Below are 26,127 nucleotides of genomic sequence, written 5' to 3' on the forward strand. Positions count from 1 at the left end.
GGGTGCAGAACAAGCCGGGGCGGGGGGCCATCAGGAGTCGTAAGCATTCAAATGCATAGCTGACCTGCCGTTCTGTTTGCCTCCCAGTGCAACATAATTCCTAGGAGTTAAAATTATAAGCGTTTTGCAGCTAATTTGCAAGTATTAGCTTCTGCATTAGGAACTGACATGAGGAAGGCATTATCATTTGAGATATTAGATGAGAAATGTAAAAAAAAAAACCAACAAAACCAACACACCCAAGTTTTTTTTTTTATTCCAGAAAGTGGCTGTGAGTAGCCCTAGTGTTAGCCAGCCACAGCAGCAGAGGGGTCAAGTCCTGAAGTCACTGACGCTAGAACATAAACGCTTCTGCTAAAGGACATATTTAGCTTTACTTCTCCTTGCCTCACTAGTTGACTTCTTGGGCTGCGTAGCAGTGCCCCTGCGCAACCCCCTGAGGCAGGACTGGTGCCCGGCTGGTGGTTTTCGCCAGGCAGTTTGCTTTCTCGCAGGGGCTTGGGAGGCGCAGTGGGAGTGGGCTGGGGCACGGTGCGCAGCTCAGCCTGTGGGATGCCCTGCAGCAAGTTCATTTGTCTTGGCAGCAGCACAGCGTGCCCTGTGCTGCCCCGCTCCTTCCAAAGAAAACCATTTTTTGTGCATTTTCACCTCGGCTGCAGTGAGCGAAAGGACAGCACTGCTGGCTGCCACTGGAGTTTGCCACAGATTTCTTATGCTGCACTTTTCCCATTCACTGTTTTAAGTTTGAGCATATCAGTCTTCAAAAGGTACTGAACTATTTGAAGAACTGATGGTTACAGGTCTGGCTACAAATGGTGGCATCATCTGGGGATTTGAACTTTTTCACTATTTTGCACAAAGCAGATACCCCCTGTGATTTAAAGAATTGCCCCCCTAATGATGAAACAGCTTGTTTAAAATCATCAGTGGCTTAACATACAACCACTTTAAAGATGTAGTTGCTTTTCCTTATCTAGAACCCAGAAGGCTGGAATAGAAAATGGTAAAAAACCTTTTAAAGCTGGTTTGGTTTTCAAACTGGGAAGTGTGAGGGATCTAGGTGCACTGTAAGGTGGTGCTTCTCCGTTGTCCTGGTGCTGGCTCTCAGCTGAGAGGTTGCGAGAGGCAGCGCAGGCCACATGCTCAGCAGGAGCTGGATGTGGTAAGCTATGATATAACCATGGCCAGGAACTTTATAGGAAATTTCTTTGCAGTTCTTTTAAGTCCTCACAACAATGTATGAACCATTTAATCTCGTGTTTGGGGAGGAGGTGCTTTTTTCCCTGTGTGGAGGTCAGGAGACAGGACCCACAGGAATGGCAGAGAACGCCACATGCCGAGTGCCAGAACGGCAGAGCTGCAGCCGCGTTACCAGCACGGGGAAGTTTGTTGTGTGATCAAAACAGCAGCACTCAAACTGTAAACTTATTGCGGGTTCCAGTGGTCCATAAATAGATTTCCAAAACACGCCTATTGTCCAACAGGAATTTATTTATAAACTGAAAAAATAACAAGACTTAAAAAACCCCAAACGCCTCTTGGCCAGCAGTGTAAACTAGCCTATTCTTTTGTACGTGTACGCCTGTGTATGCCAAATAAGATAGAAACTTCTTTGATGTTCATTTCAATAAAGCGTTTAAAACAACTGTTTCCTTGCAGCAGGGTAGTGCTGAGGGAGGCTGCTGCTGGGCAGCCAGTGTACGCTCCTGGCTGGAGCTGGGGATGGAGTATTGCCTGCTCGCTGGACCAGCACCGCCCCTGCTTCCTTTCTGCTTGTTATCTTTTAGCTGAGTTCTTTTTATGGGTTGGGGTTTTTTTCCCAATGAGTAAAGATTTGGAGGAGGAAAAATAATGGAGTCTAAAATGTTGTAGCATTTTCTGGAAAGATTTCTGCCCGCTTTGGGGTTAAAGCTCCATTTAACCTGGACTGTGACTTGTTGGAAAATGTCACCCGTCTCTACTCGTGGCAGCTTCGATGTAGTTTCTTGCGTTGCTGACATCACCCACTGATGCGAGTTAGATGTTAGAACAGTAAATTTAACTTCTGATGTGTATTCAAGTGAGGGGCAATAATCCTAAACTACATATTTTCATAATGTTACTCTATGCACGTGCTCTGTTGAAAACTTAATATTTTAGGATTGGTTTGTAACTGGAAAGGAAGGGAATCATGATACACAAGGTATCTTTAAAACAAGAAAAGCCTGCTAGAAGCATGAGCTTCTAATGGTGCTTGTGCAGATTTGTATGCAGAAGATTATAGGTTGGTGGTGAGACTTTGCTTAACCTCCGAGCACTTACCATAAAACTATTTCTGTCTTTGGAACAGACAGTGAAAGCCAAAACCAAGTGAAAATAGATTCATTTGGTTAAATGATTCCTTTCAACGTTATCTTAGGAATGTCAGCAAAAAGTGTAATGTTTCCACTCAGAAAGTATAACATTTCCACTCACCTGAGTAATTTTAGCTGGTCTTCCCACAGGAATGCCCCGAGAAGCGAGAGTCAGTGTGTTCAGGCTAAGAAACCAGGTGTGTGTTTTGGGGGTGGGGGGCAGAGCCATCTGTGAGCAGAACTGGCTTTCACCAGGGCATTCTTGTTCCCCCAAGCAGGGCAGCGGTGAGGTCCAGCAGGATGCGGCCCTTCCTCTCGGCAGTACTGGCTTCTGCTCCCCACCCCAGCCCTTCTCCTTCCATCCCTCTGTCTCCATCCTACCTCCACCCCTGGGGTTTTGCCCTGTCTCTGTCCATCCATTTTGCTCTGCCCCATCCACTCCTGCCTGCAGCCCCTTTCCTTCCTTGCAGTTGCCTACCCGTCCCTGCACGTGATTTCTCTGTGGTTCTTGTGCTTTTGTGTCTGTCCACGAGTCCTCCTGCCTCTCCGGTGCTGCTCCCGCAGCCTCAGGACCCTGCCACAGCGACGTTGCTCTCAGCTCCCAGTCTCCGGCGCTGACTGTATGCACGTTCCCGGCTCTCCCACTGGCGCTCTCTGCCCTGCAAAATGTCAGGAGCACTCCGTATAAACAAAGATTTTCATGTTTGCAAACTGCGGTTAGCTGCAGCTAACAGGCCAAAATAGCTTTAGACATGACAGTTGTTTGTGTAGGACAAGGTGCGGTATCGGGAAAGGCGCTGGCCAGTGTCCATGCCCGGTGAGGCAACTGGGAGAGGTTTTTTTGGGAAGCGAGTGCTGCGTGTTGACAGGCACATCCTGAAGAAAGGCTCCCTGCTCCTTCCCAAACATGGGCAGCAGGAACCATCTTCCAGGCTTTCGTCCTGAGGAGAGCGTGTGCCCTTTCGAGTAAGACAGAATATCCTGAAGCAGCAGCAGGCATCTCTTGCTCTATTTCAGGCCCTTCCCTCACAGTGGTATTCCACTGCCTGAGATTTATAGAAGTTTTCTAAATAAAATCCCATAAAGTAATGCAGTCTGGCAGCTCGGTGTCTGTTTCTGCCCAGCGGTTGGTGCTGTGTTTCTTTGGAGCATTTAATGCTCTTGTGAAATGCTTGTCACCGTGGTTGGAAGACTTGTCTTAGGAGCTGGGAGGAAGACCTCGCCTCTTAATCTTCCAGCTTGTTTTTTTCCTTTGGCCAGAAAACTAGGGTTTCAAACCAGTATTACTCATTTGTCAACACCAGCTCCTTGCTTTTCTTTACAGTTCTTTAGAGAATCACCTCCTCTGACGGACTGCGAGTGGCACAGAGACCCTGCTGCCATGCTTGCCTTCCACACGGTGCCTTTTCTAGCAGAAAAAATAACATTTCCAGCTTTGCTAGCTCTTCATAGACAAGCAGAGCGGGTTATATCCTGTGATAGCCCTTCGGTACCGTGGTCGTGAACTTTGGGTCTGGTTGTGCTACCTGTGGCTGAAGAAACAACCCAAGGACTGTCCTTGCTCCATGAAGCTGGGAGAATGAGCAAAAATAGAGCAAAGCAGGCAATGTGGCACCGTACAGAGAGCTGTTCTGCATACATATGTCAGAGAGGAAGACTCTAAGTTCATCATATGAAATAATGGCAACACAGTGTAGCCAGAGGCATTTTCTTCATGTTGAAGAAGTGTCTTAATGGCTGAGACAGTCCAGCCCTGTCAGAGTGGGTGCTGCGGGAAGGGGCTGGATACGCAGAGTTTGCCTGTGAAGGGGTTGCACTGTGAGACTGAGCTGAGATGCTGTGAGGAATGCGAGGATGTTTGTATGGCCAGGAGGGAATCTAATAGTAAAAATGATTTTAAAAATAAACAGACTTCTCAGGAGATCAAAATGCTAATTACCGTCAAACTTAGAGCTCTTGTTTTACATGGCAAAGTGTATAGTTCAATAGTACATTGAGTAAAAACGTGGTTTTCTTTCTTAAAAACTCTGGGACATCTCAAAGCCTGTTCTCACTAAGCAGCAGGTTTTGGACGAGTTAAGGTCCTGAGACTAATGAAAACTGGCTGGATCTGTAATTTACAAATGGTGGGAAATGGTTAATTAAAATCTAACTAGTTTTTGGGAAAAAAAATTTCCCCTTATTCCCAGGTCAGTGTGTTGCCTTTGATACTGACCACTGCCAGAGCAGTTTACAATTACAAAGACCTTTCCCTTATTTTAGTCCTATGGAATAGTTCATGAAGGAGGTATTTGCTTGGTTTTTTTCCCTCTGAGCTGCATGGCACGATGGAGAAACACTTCCCCTGGCTGCTCCCTCCTGCTGTGACCCCTGTTATTAAAGGCAAGCAAAGAAATCTCTTATCAGTAGATTCGAGTCTGCTGAGAAATGTTTTTCTATACAGCCTGTAACATGAATTATTTCCTCAGGGTGGTATTAACTTGTCCATTTTTATTTATTTTTAGCCTTGATGAAAATGCCCAGCAATATTCTTCTGTTTAAGGGTACAAGGGTACTCGCTAATCGAGTTCAGCGGCTCCTCTGCTGACATGTTGGGAGGAATTATGTTGGCTCTCGCAGCCCTGGGCCGGCGGTTCCCTGCTGAAGCACGTTTTTCCTCTGTTGGGAGAGCAGGGTTGCTCCCTTTGCACTGCACTGAGCTGAATGCAGAGGGAGACCTATCTATCCAGTTTTTTTTCAAACAAACCACCCCACCCAAGATCCAGTTTAACCTGGACTGGTTCCTTATCACAGATTGTCACGCAGCCGGCAGCGATGGCTCCAAAGGAGCTGCTAAAGAACGAGTCAGTGGATGCTTAAAGACTGCCAAGGCATGGCACTCTCCTCTTCTCCTCTTTGGAGAGGCTGGGCTCTACTCTCCCAAACCGCACCCTTCCAGGGCAGCACGTTTCCTACGCTCAAACCTCACACACTCCCTCCAGCTCCCGGTCCAGCTCCCTTCCCCGTGGGTGCGGGGCTGTGCGAGCCGGGGGCGCAGGCACCATATTTGGCTCTCGGCTGGCTGTGCCCTGACCTCGGCGCTGCTCGCCGGGAGCTGCCTGTTTTGCCTTCGCCGTATATGGAGAGGCTGCTCGGGGAAGCTGGTGGCTGACCTGAATTAGAAGCAGCGCAACATCTGTATGAAGCACTGCTCTTCTTGCACTCAGCTAATTAGGTTAAAGCCAGACCTTGGACTGGTTTTGTAGTGAAGGGAATAATTTGAAGAGAACAAATTCCCCATTAAATACCATTTTTTATTGTTTGCCAGGCTGCGCATGGTTATAATTTTCTTTATGGTGGTAAAGTCATGCAGAGGAAGAACAGAGCATAAGCAGAAGATCTCTGTATCAGGAAGTCAATAATTCATATATGACAGTAATAAAAACCACCTTTCCTGTAAAAAGCCAGCAGTCTTGGCCACACAGCTCCTGCTTTTCACTTGGGTGCTATGTGAGTCCACAGAGGACGGGCTGCGTTGGGTGTGGGATCTCATCCAGCTGGTGCAGTCAGCCCCCCCGAGACTTCTCCTTGAGACACGCAAGGACGGGGAATGCGGGGTTGCAGCTCTTCAGAGACCATACCTGCTGTCGCTGAAACCCGGAGCAGAGCAGGAGAGGGGTGGGTTTGTTTTGGTCCAAAGAAACACAAGCCAAAATTGCTTTGAGATCTTACTGTTAATGGTGACTTTATGAGATCTGTCAGGAAGTCCCTGCAGCGAGCTGCATAGGCTACATGAGGAGGACAAAAGCCTGGACTCTGGGAAGGGTGGGTCAAGCCTGTGCTTCCAGGGGAACGAAGGAAGCCGGTTGTACCTCAAATGTCCCTGCAGCAAACTTCACTGCGCCTGAAAAAGCAACGCTCCCCCAAATGCATTGTAAGGCCTGTACAACGCAGCCTCTGCAGGGGGACTGCTCACACCTTCGCTTTTGGTTGGAGACCTTTCAGGTTCACAGCACTCGTGTATATAGGGACAATGTCTTTAGACTCCAGCCTGTTCAATTATATAGGAGCCAAGTCAAGGCTCAGATATGGCTCTTCAGAAGGTACTTTTTTCTTATAAGAATTTTCTTACCACTTTTGTACCCCCTTGTTTCCACAGTGAAACCTGGAATTACATAATTGACAGCAGAAAAAAATGGTTTGACTGATTTTGTTTGCTTTCTTCCCACCCCCCCCCCCCCTTTTGTGACAGATTAAAAAGCAGCAACAGGATGTGTTAGGTTTCTTGGAAGCCAACAAAATTGAATTTGAGGAAAAGGATATCGCCGCCAATGAGGAGAATCGGAAATGGATGCGCGAGAACGTCCCTGAAGACAGCCGGCCAGCAAGCGGGAACCCCTTGCCGCCCCGGCTCTTCAACGACAGCCGGTACCTCGGGGTAAGGGACACTCCAGGTCACCATCTCTTCTCATCCCGTTCCTTTTACTGGCTGCCATAGTCTGTGCTTTGCTGTTGGGATCAGCAAGAACGGACTTAGCCAGCTGTACGTGCAAGTGTGCAAACTGCGAAGGGCATGGAAGGTGTTAGACGTTTACCCCTTCTCTTGGGCTTTTAATAATTGATTCTTGAATATGCCAGTTTTGCTGTAGAGCAGAGATTAAAGTTTGGACTTCCTGATTCTCAGATCATTGTGCAGCTTACTGGAATGAGCTCACCACCACCTTGCAGTGTATCTGTATTTTTTTTCCCCTGTGATTTTTTTCCCCCTCTTATGGCTCTGAAAGTTTATAGTTTCGGTTTGGTTTTTTTTTTTAGTTCTCATGTTCACCATGATTGTGAACTAACACTTCACAGAAACCTGGCACTGTTGCATCAACCTTATGTGCTGTAGCAAGTTCAGAGATCTGTTCTGTCCACATGGGGTTTGCCAATATGTGAGGATTCCAGATCACTCTCTAGTCTGTTCATCTTCCAAAATAAGTGCTCATATGCAGTGATGTCAGCCATGGCCATAAATCAGTTTTCTGATCCTTCTTGGGATCAGTTTTTGTGCACTGCTTGCAAAATGAAGGCTGTTGTGGTCCGCTTACTCCAATGCCTTGAACAGATTAAAACTCCTATTGCAAATACAGTTCCTACTTGTAATTATTTTAATGCTTGATCAAAAGTCAGTTGCCCTGCAGCACTCCTACTCAGCGGGCCATGCTTGAATGATTATTAGATTAACTGTTAATTTTATTTTTAAAACCTAATATCTTCTGAAAAGAGCTCACAGTATGTATTCCTCTGGTGCCACGTGTTGGTTTCTAAGTCGTTTTGCAGTCTGGTCCTGACCTGCAAATTTGGTAAGTCAGAACCTGCCAGTTCTGGACCTTTGTGAGGCAATTCTGTGGCTACTGACAGAAATTATTCTCAATGCAGCAGGATTTTTTTTTTTCCTGCAATAAAAGCAGAACTTGAAACAACATCCCCAGTGAGTTAACATACCACTTGGCTCTCAAAATTTTACTGACTGTGGTTGTGACATGGGACAAGGTTGGTTTGGAGCGACAAATGTAATGATCGATAGTTGTCTGCAGCTGAAAGCCGAGAAGGGGCTAGCCCCGAAGAGCTGAAAATCTCTGTTCAGTTATCCCTCTTTAAAACCAAACAAACAAAAAAAAGAGGCAAATCTTTCTGTACCAGTAGGAAGTCCAGTGGCAACAGTACCACCTTTCTCCCTTGGTCTGCCAGAGCTTTAGGATGCAAGCACATCACCATACAGTTGTCCTTTGCCAGTGAAATGTTGCCAGATTTCTGCTGCATTGCTGTAGCTGTGCAGCAGAACAGGGCCTTCCTATGCAGTGGGGTGGCACAGGGAGAGAAAAACCTGTGTGTACCTAGATCTGGATGCTTGCTATCAGAGATGCTTCTAATGTATCCCCAGCTGCAACCCATGACCGATCTGTATACTGTAATTTTGGGGACAGGACTACAGATGCTTCAGACCAGTTCCTGCTCTGGGTTTATTTCATCCCCAGCATTTTGGTTGATGTCCCTTTGAACTTTTGAAGTTCGGTCAATTTGTGTAGCTGGATTCAAGCTACCACAGTTTAGCTTTCAGGAAGGTAAAAGGTAATTCTACGGCCACAAGCTTGAACCTCTTTATGCCTTTATCTGATCCATCTCAAGCATGAACTTCCCTGTTTGTTTCATCTGATGCAGTATAACTAGCAGAGGAATGAGCATATTGGCTTTTATTGGCCTGTGCACGGCAGAAGGGCTGTAACTGTAGATGCCATGCAAGCTGGCAGGAGCCCTGCTCCTTAGTCACAGGCATTCCTTTCCTGGTAGATGCGACGAAGCAGACTGCTGGACTATGCAGTAGCAAGATAAACAACCCCTTTGTTATCAAGCAGCCCCAGTACTGTCAACAGAAGGGCTTCGGGGAGGATGTAACATAATCATACACATTTTTATCAAACTAGTACCCAAATGCTACGTGTACAAATCAATCAATAATTTGACATCCCCGATCTCTCGGCAGCTTGAATCCTCTGTTCCCTGTACTTTCTTCTGTTCCAGCTGCAACAGCCTCTTAGAGCTGCCCCTGCACTGAACATGCTGCTGTTTACAAAGAGCTTTTGCTATTTCTTGGGCTTCTGCCTACCAGACAGCCAAGCATGCGAAGCAGCGTGCCTATAATGGCAGCTCTCTCCCCGACTTCAGCCCGAGACTGAGCCTGCCCTGAGCTGCTGCCTTGCCTTGGGTTTCTCAGCCAGGACTCCCACATCAAAACATTCCCCAGTAAAGGTGGAGAAAGCTGGTACTGTTGCTTCAGTTGGAAAGGGGGAGAAGGAAAGTCATAGCACAGATATGTGCTGAGTTTGGAAATCAGAGCGAGGGAAGTATGTGGTAACTCGGACAATGGTGGACTTGCACAAACCTTCTGGGTTCATTTGGTCAATGTTTGGCAGCTGCTGTTACTGAGCCACACTGCGGGCTTTTTGCTTGCTCTTTCCTGACTTAGCAGACAACTAAGCTGTGTTGTTTGTACAGCACTGCATTCGGCCTCAAACATAAACAAGGGCGGAGAAGGAAGCATTGGTTTTTCTTTTATTATTTCATTGGTTTTACCTTCATTTTCCTGGGAAGCGGCTGTGTACATATTTAGAGCAACCGTAGCGCACTACAAGTACAGTGAAGAGTGCCACCTGTTTTCCTTCGTTTGCATAGACTAATCATTAATGGGAAACATGATGGGAAAGGATGTACTCTGTCTGCAGGTTTAAATTTAACTTCTAACAGGTTAAAGAGTTAATGTCCATGGTTGCACAGTTGCCATTACTAACCAGTAATTAGCGATGGCACCTGTGGGCATCAGTGTTTCTGATGAGAAGGTAAGGGCTCAGCCTGCTCTGGCAGGAGGGATGTCCATGCCAGACCAGTGACAACCACCTTGCTACAGAGGCTGTCTCTCTGGGAAAGGCGGAAGCACCTCACAGCAGCATCTTGCTGCTACAGATACTGAAATTCCCAGCTTGTCACTTTTCAGACAATACAATTTCGATGGTATCAGTGCTGCTGATCCTGAGGCGATGCTCTGAATTTTGCATTCGGCCACAGGAAGCAGTTTGCTCGGTGTGGGTTGGGTAACACACCAAACTGAGCTGCAATTATTTCTGACGATTCATACCGCTGTCTTTTGTTTCCACCCCCCTCCCTGACTCCCATGGTGAAGGACTACGAAGCTTTCTTTGAAGCCCGGGAGAACAACGCGGTATATGCGTTTTTAGGCTTGACTGCGCCACCTGGTTCAAAGGTAGGTGTGTATGTTTCTCGCAGTAAACCACAGCCTGTATTTTACACCTTGTTCTTCTCTGCTTGTAGTAGGACCTTTTACGTGGTCTGTGGTTGCCCCAGTCAATCCACCTGCTGGTCTGACATTCGGTCTTGAGAGGCTTCAGCATCACAGCAACAGGCTGGTTTTCCATGCTGGTTTGTTTGGAGGATGCTGTGTTTGCTGGGGGCATCTTCCTCCCCTTCCTTCTACCAGAAAAACTCAGCGTTCAGTACAGATGCTCTTTTGGTGTCCTCACTGCAGAGCCACCCTGCTCTTTGTGAAGTTGATGGAAAAGCTTTTGTTGCTTGGAAAGCAGGGCTGGGTCAGATTCTTCACCAGTAATAATTGTCTCCTACCACTTGATTTTTTTTTTTTGATTGTACACTCTGGGAACAAGTGAACAAGTAGTTAGTATTTGCACTGAAGAATGCACAGGAAATCTAGATACAAAAAAAAAATCACAAAACCAAAGAATTATTTCAGTTCAGTGAACAAACTTAATTCATCTGAAGTTTTGATGAGATTTTTATTCTAGAAAATACCTTGAAACCAGAGTCACTGTTTTTGAAATAATGTGGTCTTGCTTCAGAGTGATTTCTTCCTCCAGCTTGTTATCTGAAGTCTTGTTTTCCTTTGCCAATTACAAACTGGGTTGCCGCTTTGCGGATGCAGTGGGCTGGAATTCTCCTTTTGATTTTGATAGGATAGGACAAGCCTGCTTTATACGTTTCACTTGACAGCAGCAGGATCCTCCAGGTCACTTCCAGCTTTCTTGTTCCGACGGATAAACATGCCGTTTCCTTTCAACCTTATTCACGTAGGAGTTGAGGGTCATGCTGTCCACATCACTCAGAGGCCTAGTTTTAAAGGTGGATGATGATCCATCAGTATTAAACATTACAAGTTGTGGGTCAGATTGAAACAGTTAGTGGAGCTACCACTAGAAATTAGTTTTGCTCCCCAAATGTGAACGGTGTAGCAAGGAAAAACTGCCTCGTATGGAGAACTGCAGAGAGCAAAACCTGCGGTACAGGCCCCTGTGCCACGCATCGCCGGCGTCAGGAGGCCGGCTGCGCACAGTGCGATGGTCGCGTTAATCTTACTTGAGTTTCTTGAAACACCTGCACAGCACTGCACAAAAGAGTATGCAGAATGGAGCCAAGGAGTGAGAAAGCAGCACTGAGACCGCAGGACGCATGAAAGCCCATGTGTTTCCCCTCATAGCCGAGCTCTGGGAAGTGCAGTGGTACTGGAGAGCAGTTGCTGCCGTAATGGATCAGGTCATCTGTCCCTGTAACATTTATGAATGTTGCTGCTTAATTAACCTGCCAGATTGCAGAAGCAGTCTGCATGGCTGTTAGTTGCTCTGATTCTGTCCTAAGGGGTGGTTTGTAAGGAAGAGGTGAGTTTTAAAAGTGAGAAACATAACATGTTTGTACTCTGCTGAATTTTCATATTGCTTGCTACGGCACGGGGAGGTGCATTCGAGCTGACGAAGATAACCTTTGCATAAGCGACCTTGTACCCAGTGCATTCTGCTGTTGGGCTGACTTTTGGTGTCCATCCCACAATGACACGATGTCAAATCAAGCTGATTGCCTGCTGCCAAGGAGGAGAAACTGATTTGTAGATGCTGAAATTGGCATTTAGAGCATAGCTGCATGCAGCTTGGATATGCTACTGTAGTTAATGACATTGCGTCTGCATATGTTGCTACATAAAATGGAAGGAGTCTGGGATCAAGCTGCGTGCTATCCCAGGAGAGGACCTTGACAGCAAACCTCCATTAAACATCATCGTGAGAGTTTTGGAAAGTTGTTCGACTCTGAACACAAAGTTCCAATATTAACGCTAAAGAAGGAGGGCTCAGAAGTGAACATGGGAAGTGCAAGTAACGATTTACTGAGCCCTGGTCCTTTGGCTCGTGCTTTGGGCTCTGAGAGCACAAATGGACCTACAAACCCAGGGAAAGGTTGGCATTTAATTTATCTTAAGTATCCCCACTTCAAGCAATATGGGTATTAAAGGGTGAGGATTTGGCGAGTTAAAGGGTGTGAATAATTATTTAAGGACTGAGAGCATGCTCAGTGAGGGGCCTCAAGGGAGAAATAAGAAAGAGTATGAGAGAGGGATAGTGTCAAATGTGAAAAGCTGAGCCTTTCCCGGGTAACTTGCAGGACCACGCCCAGGGAAATGGAGTTTGACCTTCAAGGTTAGCATGTTCTCTGAGTTACTTGTACCCACTTTTCCTGGCGATGAGGAAAACACCAGGAATCCTCTCCAGCTTATCACTGCCTGTTTTGAAGAGAAGTACCTTGTCCTCCATTTTCTGGCCAAAAAAAAAAAAAAAAAAAAAAAAAAAAGAGCTGGATGTCACTTCTGTAGTGCCTACGACTGGCTAATGGAGTTGCTGGAAAGCTGAGGGAACTATCTTCTCTTTGTTACCATTCAGAGAGTCACTTGTCTTTCAGAGAATATCAAATATCCCTTTTCTTTTTTTCCCCAGGCTTTGTAGACCTTTTTAATCTTTCCTTCATTCTTCCCCTGCCTTTTCTGCTGTGGAGCGATAGGATGCCCTCGCACGAGCAGCGTGGCTGCTCGGTGACGTCCCGGCTCCACACTTTGGCCTGCGCCGTGTGGCCAGAGGAGCAGAGCATGGTCCGGGAGCGCGGCAGACCTGAGCCAGCGGTCTGAGCAAGGCCATTCCCACGCCTCTGAAGTAAAAGGCAGCACAGTGCGACACGCTTGGGCAGATGGCCAGGAAAACCAGAGCGATCCTCCACGTCTAAGATAATGGAGATATGTGTGGTACTTCCTGCCGTGCGGGCGGGGGTCACCCACTGTGTCCCCTCTTGTACAAGTCTTACAGGCTTCTTGGAAATTCCTGTCTTAGTCCTTTCTCCTCTTGCCTTTATTTGTTTAGCATTCTGGCTCATGTTAATGATATTGTTGAGTCTGTTATCTTCAGTATTTCTGTGCAGTCACCAAAGCAAACAACTCCATTACATAAAAGTTGAGTTTAGCAGATGTTGAACTTGTTCCTTTAAAATAAACCATGCTGTCCACCCTGAAGTGCTGCAGTGAGAGCACTGTGACTGCTCATCTTTTTGTAGGCCATGTTGCTGCTAGCGGATAATTAAATTAATCTTCAGTCAAAAGTACACTTGTAGAAAGCATCTTGAGAAAAAAATTCCTTTTGCATTTCTTCTGTTGTCAGCCTGTTCCCAGTTGTGACCACCTTACAAAGTCTGAAAGAAGACTGAAAAATGCAGGCTGTTGGTTTTTTTTAATGTTCCTTCTGAGACATACTGAGAACTGTTGGAGGTTAGCTGGTATGTCTGCTGAACTGCTTCAGCTCTTCTTTCATCTCTGAAGCTCTGTAGGAATGTTTTTGTGTAGCCCAAGGGCACCAGATCTATACCCGGTCCCTGGAGGCGGTGTGGGCTGGGAGCCCAGGGCATGGAGAGCAGGCAGTGGGCAGGAGCGGTTCCCAAGGAGCGCATCACCACTGGCTTGCTTGCCCTGCCGCAGGAAGCCAGGATTACTCAGCAGTGCTGGTGCCAGGACAGACCTTCTGCCAGCCCCGGGATGGAGCTCACGCATGGGTCTTCAGCTGGACCAGCTCCCAGCCCTGTCTAAGGGCTCACAGGCTGCTCTGACCACCCTTCTGGCAGGCGAGAGCTAAACGCTGGCTTTTGGTTGTTTGGTAGGGTTTAGTTCAGAAAGGAAATGATGACGTCTCTGCTGAGACCTGGTGGTTGGTTTTTTTTGATATAGACACTTATTAGTTAGAGAATTCCTTTTCCATTTAACCATAGTTCTTCAAATCTTCTTTGATCTCTATTTAGTTCTTGTGTCCTAACACAAAATCAGGGATGACCCATTATATCTGATTGCCTTTTGTTTTAAACTTTTATGGTCAAAACTGGTCTTGGGCGCTGGGTGGAATATTCCTGCAGGTCCTATTTGAGCTAGCTTAGAACTGGAGTTAAAGCCAGCACCGTATGGGACTTGGTTTGTAATGTCATCGTAGGCAGCAGGAAGTCCCTTCGTGAGCTGGGTTTGGTGCTGCTCAACACTTAACCGTGTATTGCTGCAATTTTTGTGATGTCGTATGTTGGTGCCTAACACAGGTACGTGTAAATTGTCACCTTTCATAAAGGACTAACACGTGTAATTCTGTTCTGCTCTTTCAGGAAGCTGAAGCACTGGCAAAGCAGCAAGCGTGAATTTCAACTGCCTTAAACGTTCTGTAAAGGGAATTTCCACAGCTTTTTATAAAATAGTACAATTGTCTCTGCTTCAAGAAATGTAGATGTGATCTCTGACATTTGATTGGTGCTTGCAGCATTCACCGTACGTAATACCAATTTGAACACAAGATGAAAATGTGAACGTAGGAGCATGGAGTGTATTATTACAAAGTTGGAAGCATAGGAAACTGAAGCGATTAGACACAAATGATTTTCACGTAGTTTAAACCCTCTTGGCAATTTGACCATTTTGTGCAAACTTCGAGAAACTATTTTAGTGCTAACAATCCAGATGGGGTGATACCTAGAGATCCAACTATTTAAAATACGGAAAACAAGCAACAGCATCTAAAACCTTGTCCATGCTAACTGTAGTGCCTGAGTTGCCTCAAAAACGTTACTGAATTACATGGTAATTTTTCAGCGTCTCTCCTGGTTTCAGATGAAATTGTAGGTGGTATCGTGTAGTGTAGCGGTTGTAGTCACTTTTGAAAGTTGTGTTTGTTCTTTTGTAGAATGGATATTTAAGATTTGTATTGTAACGCGCTGTACAGATGATAAAAAAATAATGCCATGGTATTTCTCACTGAAGTGATCCGCGTGGGCTCTTTTGACAAAGAGGAAGGGATTTGGGCGAGGGACAGCCTTTCCGTTGGCAGGTTCGTCACGCAGCTGCCGAGGCACGACTCGGTTACACGTCTGTGTGCAAGATGCAGTGCACCTCGGGGAAGCAGGCGCTAATTCCCAGGCGATGTTGCAAATAAGCCAAAACGGCCAGAAATGGCATTTCCTTACCAGTGTAAGGGTGAAAGCCTATAATGTATTTCTCTACAAAAATACCAGTTCACACTGCTTAGAGTATTAGGCATCTTACTGCATGTTCCAGTAGTCATTAGATTCATATAGTATTTTTTCAAACAAGGAAATAAATGTTTGAATAGCAAGAACTATTGTAATTAAGCAAGATTTTTTTTTAAGGTTTAAGAACTTTTTCTCCATTCTTATTGCCATATCACGAAGCTATTACAGGAATTGCAGATCTATTAAAGTGTCTTGTATCAGTGAATTTACAATGTGCAATATTAACCCACCTGCTCTCCCAGTGCTCGTGAGATAGACTGCGTTTCTTGGCCGTGTTCTGCAAAAATACAAATAATTACAAGCGCCCTGAAGGATAAGAAACAGGTTTAAAAAGTGTGTGGGTAATTTAAAATGCATTTTGCACCACATAATGTACTTACTCCCCAAAAGCATCAAAAGACAGTAAGAAAGATAATTAGTCCTTGCAGTAGAGGATCATTCTAACAGCTCTGCACAGGCACGTTTTGATTTTCTCTGCTTTATGAAGACAGAGAAACAGGTGGTACAGATCAGCGAAAGGCTGCAGCTTGTCATCGCCGCCCGGTTATTTTACACTGATGCTGTAAAATGTGCCCAGTGCTTTTAAAATACTTTCTGAAACGGCTTACAGTTCGTAGTTTTCAAGTCTGAAATTAGGAACAGAATAAAAGTAAGAACTTACAAAGATGTTGTAAAGTACAGGAATTTAAATCCTTCCCTCACCAGCATTTCTTTGGGGCTTTTGTTCCATTCACTACAAGCGACAATTTTGCCAACATCTGTTGAAGAGCAATGTGGCTACTTGCTGTGGTTGGAGAGGAGCTCTGCATCGAGGGAGCTCACGACGAAGCCTCCGCAGGCGCCCGAGTGAGCAGGGTCTGGCATGGAGCCGAGGGACTTAAAATGGTATTTCATTCGCGGGTTATCTTCTTCGATTTGGGAGCCCGGGAGTTACTTTGAAGCTCATCCTTACAAAAGCAAGCACGGTATCAGAAGGCGTGGGGAGAGATCAGTGTTGCCTTACCCCCAAGATTTGTGCTTTTTCATTAACAAGCTTTATCAGTAATTCCTCAAATTCCGTGAAAGTTATTTCTAAGATTTCTGGGGGGTGGAAGTTTGGTTACAATTCAAATCCGGTGTCCAATTTTTGTTGTTCACTATGATTCCATCCTTCTGAACGGAGGTGATTTTTCTTTCTTGATATTAGCGTAATCTTTGTGTCTAAACCGGCGGTCGAGTTTTTGAGAAAGTACGTAAGAATACTAAGTGAAGTCTCGTGAAGAAAGTGGAATTTGACACACGAGTCGCTATACTCAGGCCAATTTGCTGCGTTTCCTGTGTAAGGAAGGTATGGTGTAAGTTTTGTGAATTACAGTCATTATTTTGGAGAAGCTGTACTTGAAAGTCGCTGCCAAATTCTGTCAGTTCAGCGACCCAGAACGTTCTGAAAAGAGGTCAATCTCTGTTTCTGAACGGGGAAGAAAATTGCCAAGTTAAAGAAACAAAGTCACTTCCCTCGGCTGGTCCCCCGCCCTTGCCATATGGTAGCGTTCAAACCGTATCAGCATTCCTAGGAAAGCTCTGTTGAGACAGACTGAATTATTTCTTTGTCCGGGGAACAAGGCACCAACACAAAGTAAAAAATACCAAAAATATCTCTTTGTGTGGGACTGCGTGTAAAACTTGCGTTCATTTTGATGCAGATATCCTGCGTGACCTTAGGAGTGCTAGGAATCTGTTGCCTACTTGCTGTTTTTCTGTTTCCCAAACCCCTGTTAGGTTAACGATGGGCACAAGAACTCAATTTGTTCATTTCTTGATTATTTTTTTTCCTATGTAGAAGGCAGGCATCGAGGATTTAACCTGTATATTAACCGTTCCTGTATCATTCCAATAAAATCGATTTAGAATGCTTTCTCACACGATTGACTTGTTTGCATGTTTTGTTCACGGTTTGAAGTGGTCCTGTAAGTTGAAAGGAGTTTTCAAGTGAAAATACTGCTTTATTTTAGAAGCGCAGGACCACCACACCGCAACGAACAGAACGCATCTGCCGCCACCGCACGTTAAGGCTGGTGGGGTGGATCTCTCACCTGTGGCAGCTAATGGGTGTTAATGACTTGGGATACACCTACACAGGATCGGCTTTGGAGGCGGGTGGGGGGTGCTAGGAGGGCACTGAATACGTGTCCTAATTAACCCGCTTTCCCTCTCTTTCCCCAAGGCGGTTACAAATTGAAAGCGGCCAGGGCAAATCAGCCTCGCCCCACGCCTGCAGCGCTTGCCAAACAGCCTCGGCTGCTTTTTTTGCAACGTGTAATTAATTAGCTTTAAGCTGCTCGCAGCAGGGGAACAAGGTTATTTAATATTTGTGTTGCCAGAGGGCGGTGTAGGATAAATTTTTAAACCCAAACTATTCCTTTTTACCTTGTTTGCCTGGTAGATCCAGCAGGTATGTTCTTTTAAGCTTTACGCGCTGAGGTTCTGCAGCACCTAGGTGATCGGTGGAGCTGCAGAAGACACATTCTGAGCCCCTAAACTGGGCTAGGATTTGCCCAAATCCCAGACCAGTTCATGTCCTCTGAAGGAAACCAGTGACTTAATTCTTCAGAGGGGTTTGCGAGAAGGCTGCTTACTGGCCATTTATAGGATCAACCTTCTTCTGTCTGAGCAAACAACCAAAGCACAACCAAGAGCTGTTGCTTACACTGATGTCTTCTATGGTGTTTATGGCTTGTATCTCACACTTACTTGCCCTTCCTTAGCATCTTAAAATTGGTCCATAGTTTAAGAGAAAAGGGCTTCTGATGCCATTTCTAATTACAATGAATCCCATTGATTTTTCCCTGTATATACACTTCACTTGCATAACCCAGAAAAATCTCTGATTTTCTTGTTTGTTTATAAAAAGTTTTAAAATACCAAGTTGTTATTCATTAATGTAAAGCTTAATAGAAATAGTCTTCAAGAATCTGTATAAAAAACCAACTGCATGTGTGCATACGTTTACTTGCTGATCCAGGTTACAGTGGTGTGCGCTGTAATAATAAACTTTTCTACCAGTTCATGTGGGATTTTATTAATTTCTCATTTAATAGTACATCACAGAAAATCCGTGAAGTCCCACTGTATGTTTCAGCTCGCATTGCACATGCCAGAAGTCCTGCGATACATATCTGCGGCGTCACTAAGGCAAGGCCCAGACTGGGTTGCTCCGAGGCACGGGTGGGCTCTGCAGAACTGGTGAGTGAATGAGCGGCTCCTGAGCAGCTCGGTTACTGCAAAGAGACCGACTGTATATAGACAGTGTATGTATATACACACTGTATATAAATATATATATGCACAGTATATAAAGATTTGTTCCATGTCTTGGTTTTCTCGGGTTTTTTTATTTAACATGAGAAAAAGGTATTAGCTAGTCCTGTGTGCTCAGGCCCACCAATCGAGAAATGCAAGAGAGAAGATTTACCAAGAACAGCATAAATTTTTTTTTCAAAAGGACTAATTTAAATCCACTAACATAATAGATTCAGACTAATCAGTAAAAGCTTTATCAGACCTCTCCACTGATGCAACCCATTACCTGGGGCCAAGCCATTGAAGTTTCCTTAGTGTTTTCCTCCTTTGCCAGCCTCGCTTTTTCAGGATGTTTTGGTGACGTGGATACAAGAGTGGGAAAGTGCCTACAGTTCTGCCTCGCGCGAGGCATCCTGTGATCGCATTTCGAGCTGATTCAAGGTCTAAGGGGAAACGCAGGGCAAGTGATTTTTGGTTTATGCACACAGAACTTGATCAGATACACGGTTCACAGTCACGGACGTGGCATTAAATCCAAATTAGCGTTGGCGAAACCCCGGGGCCGAGCCCACGGACGGCAGATCCCAGCACCGACCCGCGCAGCGGCTCTAGGCACGGTTCAGCCCCGTTCCCCTCAGCCGAGGCTCAAAGGACGAGGCAGGCGGCGGGACGGGATGGGGCAGCGGCTCTGCCCTTCCTCCCGCCGCCCTACCCACGGCCGACGGGCCGAGGAACCGGGCCCAACCCCGGGCGCCTGCGGCCTGCCTCTGCCTCACCGGGAGGACGAGAAGCAGCCGAGCCGCCGCCGCCCGGGCCAGGGGATCGCCCCAACCCGGTGCAACAGCCCGTAATGGCGCCCGTGTCCCCTCACGGCCCGCCGCCTCACGCCGTTGCTGCGGCAACCGACAGCCACACAGCGACCGAGGCGGGCCTGCCTCGCCTTTCCCATTGGCCGCTCCTCTTGTCTGTCAGCGCGAAGAGCCGCCCCTTCCGGTAGTGGCGGGCGGCGGGCGGGCTGCCCCGCCCGAGGCGGGCTGCCCCGGGGGCGGAAAGCGCTTCAGCAGCCGCGGGACGAGCCGTGTGGGAGCGCGCGGCCAGGTCAGTGCGGGCCGCTGCCCGCAGGCGGGAGGTGGCGGCGGAGGGACGCGGGTGGGCGGGCTCGGGAGGCGTCGCCGAAGGGCGGGAACGTGTGTTCTGGTAAAAGCGAGGAGCTCCTTGTGCGCGAAGGTGCTTGAGAACTGCGAGAACTCTGGGCTGGTGAAATGGTACTGCTGGCTTAAACGGAAAAGAAAAGGCTTGCGACAGCTACGTGTGGAAAAAAAGCCAGTTAAGGTGCTCAACTTCAGTTTCACGTTAGCATGCGTGTAAAACACATAATCTGGGCTGAAATAAGGGACTTTATGTACCTGCTGCTATAGTTAATGTGGTATAGTAATTGTGTATGGTAACGCTCATTGCTGCGTTATCTGTTTTGTCCATATAGAATGACATAGTAAAATTTATACGCTGTGTATACATTCTGCTGTAAGGTTAGCCTCGGGGTTCGGCCGTACTTGTCTTGCCGGCTGTTTCTTCTAACTGCAGTCTGTTTTCAGAAATAAATGCTTCTGAAATAACTCTGGTTTTGTCTTATTTTGATTTTATTTTTGTAACTGTAAGTGTTTTTTTTTCTAAGATCTTACTGATTGAAGGCTAGTAACTTCCTTGGATATTGGTGCATTTGACACCTGAGTACAACTGAAAAGGAAGGTGACTTGTTTTTAATCACTCAAGACTCATAACCACCTTGATTTCTTCCCTCCCCCCCTCCCTCTGGGTTACCCCTCTGTTTTGTTGAAGCTACCGCACAAATCTGTGGCCGCAGCGGGCGCTAGTTCCAGGCTCAGAGGAGGAGGCACGGTTTTAGAGCTACGTGGAATTTGGACCACTCTCCTTCCCGTGAGGTTTGGTCCCCCCTGCACTGCGGGCAGGAGTACTCCGTTGAAGTCACAACCACATCTACCAGCCAGGAGGCAGCCGTGCGAGATGATTAAAAATAATTTTGAACAGCCTTTAAATACAAAATGAGCTTTCTATAAATTCAGTGGGAATAAAAATAGCTTTCGTTCTGCCTCCATAAAACAGAAGTATTTTGTGAAATATAGGAGATGAGGGAAGAGGAATAATTTGGACCTATGTGGTTATAGTCACTTCAAAACTTGCTTGAATTCATTTCTAAGGCACATCGTTATTTTACTGCCAAAACATGTTGAATGACGGGTTGCAATCAAGATGTTGCCGTACTGTTACCTTTACGCTCTAGTTTTGTTTTACATTTGTGTCTCGCTCCTATCGTTACACTAAACAGTGCCTATTTAAGAGTCTAGTACTTGGATGAGATTCAGTTGCTGATTTTTTTTTTAATCTTCTGAAAAAAAGGAAATTTAGAAAACAAACAGAAAACTCGTCAGGCTGTCTATGCAGCGGGCCTAGTGCTGGGGCAGGGAGCCGCGTGGCTTCAGCCTGCGTGAGAAGGACACGCTAAAAACACTATGGGGACACCTCTGCCATGCCATTGAGACAGAGGTGGGGTTTGAGCCTAGAGAAAGTGTCTTTGCTCCGTGACGGACAAGGCTGTCCACAAGCTCTCTGATGGCTACTGCTTTCAAAGAGGAAGCTTCTCATATCTGCATCTTGTAGACAAACGATATTTCATCAAAATCCTGATGAAATGCAGTTGCCGACTTCTTCCCCTCCAGAAGAAGGTCACAAGACTGTAAATGTAGCTGCTTGTTTCAAAAGGGGAAATGGTGTAAATAACATCGCCTGTGTAAGTCAGGTGGGTGATAGCGCAAAGCTGACCTTCTGCAGATGGAAGTGTTCGGTGGAATTCAGTTTCGATTTTGAACAGCCTGGTGAAGTCCAGGCACCCTGATCATTTAGTAGCCCTTGTTGTTTTTTAACTGATGCGTTACGGCAGTTAGCGACTCATCGGCATTGCGCCACAGTCAGAAACATCTCAATTCATTTTTTTAACATCCTCTTTTAGGTTTGCTGTCACTTTGTATTAAAAAACCGCGCACTGTTCCAGTGGGATCACTTCTGTTTTAAATGGGAAAAAAACGGGGAACTAAATCATGTGTGCGTCAGGTTTTTTTTTCCACACAGACAGCAGTGAAGAAGAGTATGTAAGAATCTAGTCTCCCAGCAGCTGTAGTAGGAGAGTTCTGGGCTATGTGATTATCCGCCTCTCTTACCCTGCTAGGACTGGTAAGTCTGGGCTTTTTGTGGTCTTTTTTTTTTCTTATGCTTTGTTCCAGAATGCAGGCACCATTTACTTCATTTGAAAGAGAGCAATTTTGCTAAGTTTACCATATTTTAGCTCTTACATTAGCACTATGAGCATTTTCAAAGCAATACAGCAAAATATTTTAGCACGTAAGGATCTGGGTACCTGTGTCCTGTTTTTCAGAAGCAAATGAGGCATGCAGCATTCTGAACTCCATTGTCACTCAGCAAGATTTAGACTGCCAAGTACTCTTGTCTCTTTCGAAAATGGTTCTTGGTTTCCTAAATCCTTTAAGTGCTTAAGAAAATGTTGTCCTGCTTTTTGCATGTGTAAATGGTTCTGTTTATGCTCGTATAGCCAGGAGAAGGCTTGGTGTACTGCCATTCTCGACTGCTTTGGTCTCACTTGCAGGCTTATCGCAATTCCAGTGTTGTCTTCAGGGAGGCAACAGTGTGATTTAAGCTAAAAGAGAGCCAAAAATTAAAAAACAGCAAACGGTAGTACTTTAGCAATGTGTCAATTCAGCAGGGAAGTCAAAAATTTCCATCTCTCGAGTAACTGGAGTTTTAGAATAGCTTTCTGGAAGGAGTACTGGGATTAAAAAAGGTGACCCAGAGTATCAAGTTTTGTTGCAGAACAAATAAGCCAGAGTCCACGTTTTGGTTGCTGATAGAGCAAATGAGTAGAGTGAGGAGGATCTTTCTGGCTATATATCAGATTTGCAGAGGTTTCGTCTGTGTGGAGCGCTGCCTAGTGACTCGCATGGCGTTGCTACTGATGTCAATTGCCAGCACTGTGAAAAGGATTGAGCCTTAATTGTCCGTGATAGAAGTAGAGTTCTTGGTGCATTTCAAACAGCATGCCAGTATGTCATGTTCTTACTATGTACCCTTCAGTAAAACTGCCTCATCTCTTGCTCCTGTGATTCTGTGATTCTCCCAGCTATTTCAAACCACGAGCGCACTGGGGGTGTGTGAAGGTACTTGAAATATGTGGAGATTTAAAAAAACATTTGAAGAACAGAGGAATTTTCTTGTGTTTGTCTTTCCCATTCCTCCATAAGAGGAGCATTTTTTCCTTAGCGAGTTTAGGTCAGACTTGGCTCTAAATGGAAAGATTCCCATTGATTTTAACAGTAGGTGGTTTGAAAAGGAATGATATGGAGTCATTAAATGTAGTAGATTATTTTGAGACATATTGGCTACCTTTAATTATTCATGTGCATTTAGTAAAACTGTGGAGCCTATAGATGCACAAACATGCTACCCATCACTTCATTGTTGGGGAAGACAAATTAAATATTTATATCTTTTTAAAATCATCATTCAGAGGGATTCTAAAAACACTCGTATATGTGAACTGCATTTTGGATGCAGTCCTGAAGAACCGTCAGCATCTTTTGAAGCTGCTTGGCACCTCACAGGAGGGCTCAGGCCAATTCAGAATCAACCTCTCTGACTGAATTTGATCTTGTTTTCCTTCCTATGTCACCTCTTTAGCTCTTAGAAATTGTTGTCTTTCAATGAAAAAAAAAATGATTTGCAACTGATGGTAGTGATATAGACAAGTAAAATACTTTTGCTGATTTTTACAGCTCATAAGTGTGATTTATCTCAACTAGCCATAATGCAGAAGAGATACCTAGGGACAGAAGTGATATTACAGTTGAAGAACCCAGTTAATGCCCTTCCTATATCTTCAGAATGACTTTTGGTGGCATGGTAAACATGCAGTTTACTGTTTACTAAAAATAAATATTCTAGAGAAAAAGAAAAATAACAGACAGACTTTATAAAGAGAGCACTGTTCATTTTCTATTATTATTCCTCTTTTTCCAAGTAAGTTTGAGGCACTCTGCCTGTCTTTCTTTCACTCACAGGACTACATGGAACTCTGGTGATTAGACTGTTACTCACGCTTGTCATCATGTTGGCAGAAGGCATCTTAACTAGCCTCATATATAAGGAAAGCTGTCATCAAGATAAGCCTCGCAAATCTCATGCATCCAAAAAGGATAAAGAGGGAATCTGGAGACAGAAACTCGTAGACAACCCAACAATTAAAGGCTTTGCTGATGGACATGAGAAGCAGGATGAGATCTCTCCTAAAAGTAGCAAAATGGAACACAGGAGCGGTCCTCAATGGAGATCTGTAAAAGAGGTACCTGCAAAAGATCAGAAAACACTTGTTAAAGGAACCATATCGCCAGCTTTACATATCCCCAAAAGAGAGCGGAGTCCCCAGCAGATGGATTTGTATAGATCCTGGTCGTGCAACAGCATTTATCAGCACTACCCTGACTTACATATTGGGGGGGACCGTGTGGGGGACCATACGTGCGATTCAGGCTGTGTTTTGGACCATGTGTGCGATGAACTTCCCAATGGCCCTGTTCTGCTGTCCATAGATATTCCTCTAGGTCAGTCCCTTCTGTGTGAGCATCCCGAAAAGGCAAGTGTCAAGTCCCTGCCTGGAGATGAAGCTGGAGAAAGGAGTAGCATGCTCTGTGTGGAGCCTCTTTCAAACTCCATGCTCAACAAGTACATGGAAACAAAAGTGGCAGAGCTCTATAAACAGTTCTTTGAAGAAAACTTGACCAGGTGTGGTTCTGTAACAAACCTCCTCACCTGCAGTTTGATAAGGAATAACCTGAATCTGATAAGCTTTCAGATATCCCAGGAGCAGAATATAGAAACATCAAAAGCCAGAGAAGTGCTCTTGCACTCCTTAGCTTTGATTAGTTTGTGCAACACTACCAACAGAAATAGCTCTGAATTTAGTACTCCAAACTTACAAATCTCAAACCCAGCATGTGTGAAAGAGCTGCAGGACACAGTTTACATCGTGACTGATCTGCTTAGCCGAAGAGATGAATACGATTCGGATACGAATATTTCACTCTAAGGATTATGTTGGGGAATGACAACATTTACACACTACAGACTTGTTCAAATAAATATTTTAACACTTAAACCATCCTTTGTTAGCAGGGGAAGTAAAGGTCACTGTTTTCTTTTTTCCTAATACAGAATTTGAAATTAATTTCTCTCTAAAATGCTAGTCAACCATCTTTTCATAATTTGTATGTCATCCTCCTAAGCCTCTGGCTGTACAAGTAATTGTACGTCTGTACCATTGGACTTACTCCTGCAAGAAAAATCAGTTGAGACGTGTGCTGGTAAAACTTTGATCCGAGAGACTGATCCAGCCAACCAGTAAGTAAGAGTCACGTTGTCTTTGCTGGACTTTGGATTGGGCTGTGTAGTTGAGGCCCAAGTTTTTGGACGTTCATATTTTGCTCCTGCAAAGCTTGTTCACAGCGGCTAAGAAAACGCTCCTTTGGTCTGAAAATCTTGTCAGCAGATGGACATGTTCAGGGCTCTGGATTATTTTGTATATATTATCATACATAGGAAATGTATCAACATGGAACATGAATGAAGGCACTGATATTGCATATGTATGTTTGTACTGCATAGGTGGAGTATGTTACAGTGAAAATCTAGGTGAAATAGTTGATATTGTAAAAGTACTTCATTTTCTGTAAATAAAAATGTTTTCCTTTTAAATAAATCCTTGCCTCTTTGATGAAATCCACTCACTTTTCTGTCAGTGGGTTATTATTTTATGTTCCATTTACGTTTTTAGTGAATGGACTCTGCCTTTATTTCCTTGGAAATGAAGCACCTGCAACCCCAGCAAGCTAGGCCGGCTACAGCATTCCTGAAAAGGTAGTGCAAGCTTTCTTCATCTTCATTTGGAAATGTAAATGCAGGGTTTGATACTGATATTTAATTAATTAGCTTTCAAACCCATTTTCTTCCTTTTCTATTTCTTCTTCTCAGTAAGTGTTTCAACAGGAAATTAATCACTGTGTCACCGTTGTAAAATGATAAATTGGACTGTTACCTGGTCTGCAGAAGTTTCCTTCTAGTAAGGGCTCCTCTTTACTTGCACTCCGAATACGGTTTGACACGCCTGCGGTTCTGGGTTTGCAATCCTGAAATCCAAATCCCGAATCTAGCGACCAACTGTATTTATACGATTGTAAGCTTTGTAACGTACGCTAATACGCAAGCTACATCACTTCATCCAGTTCCTGATGCCGCTCAATGCATATGGATGGGATGAGTTATAAAGCAGAGCTTCTCAGTGAAGCTTGCTGTGAAATAACTAGTGTAAACCAAAACCTTCTTTGTCTTTGAGACGCATCTCTCAAACTCTGATGCATAATATGCATTTCTTTTAAAATCTTTGTCAACGCTCTAAGAGAATATGAAGGATCTTGTGATCTGTGGGTAATAATACATCAAATGCAAACATTTTGTGTTC

The 26,127-nt window shown here is 45.1% G+C and overlaps 2 protein-coding genes across 2 annotated transcripts in view; both read left to right on the top strand.

Annotated features, from left to right (window-relative positions):
- The window catches only part of SH3BGRL (SH3 domain binding glutamate rich protein like), a 36,928-nt gene extending 19,779 nt beyond the window's left edge, over positions 1-17,149 (top strand). The window contains exons 2-4 of the mRNA XM_075106612.1: positions 6,565-6,750; positions 10,033-10,113; positions 14,331-17,149. Coding sequence (XP_074962713.1) covers positions 6,565-6,750; positions 10,033-10,113; positions 14,331-14,363 — 300 coding nt within the window. The 3' untranslated portion in view covers positions 14,364-17,149. The remainder of the gene's footprint in view (positions 1-6,564; positions 6,751-10,032; positions 10,114-14,330) is intronic.
- A 2,228-nt stretch (positions 17,150-19,377) lies between these two features.
- On the top strand, positions 19,378-25,392 carry LOC142063211 (uncharacterized). Its single transcript, XM_075106662.1, is given in 4 exon segments — positions 19,378-19,520; positions 21,718-21,776; positions 23,675-24,611; positions 24,613-25,392. Coding segments are annotated over 4 exon segments (1,170 nt in total). The 3' UTR covers positions 24,644-25,392.
- Positions 25,393-26,127: the final 735 nt, after the last annotated feature.

The sequence above is a fragment of the Phalacrocorax aristotelis genome, chromosome 11 (assembly GCF_949628215.1).
Source record: "Phalacrocorax aristotelis chromosome 11, bGulAri2.1, whole genome shotgun sequence".
Lineage (NCBI taxonomy): Eukaryota > Metazoa > Chordata > Aves > Suliformes > Phalacrocoracidae > Phalacrocorax > Phalacrocorax aristotelis.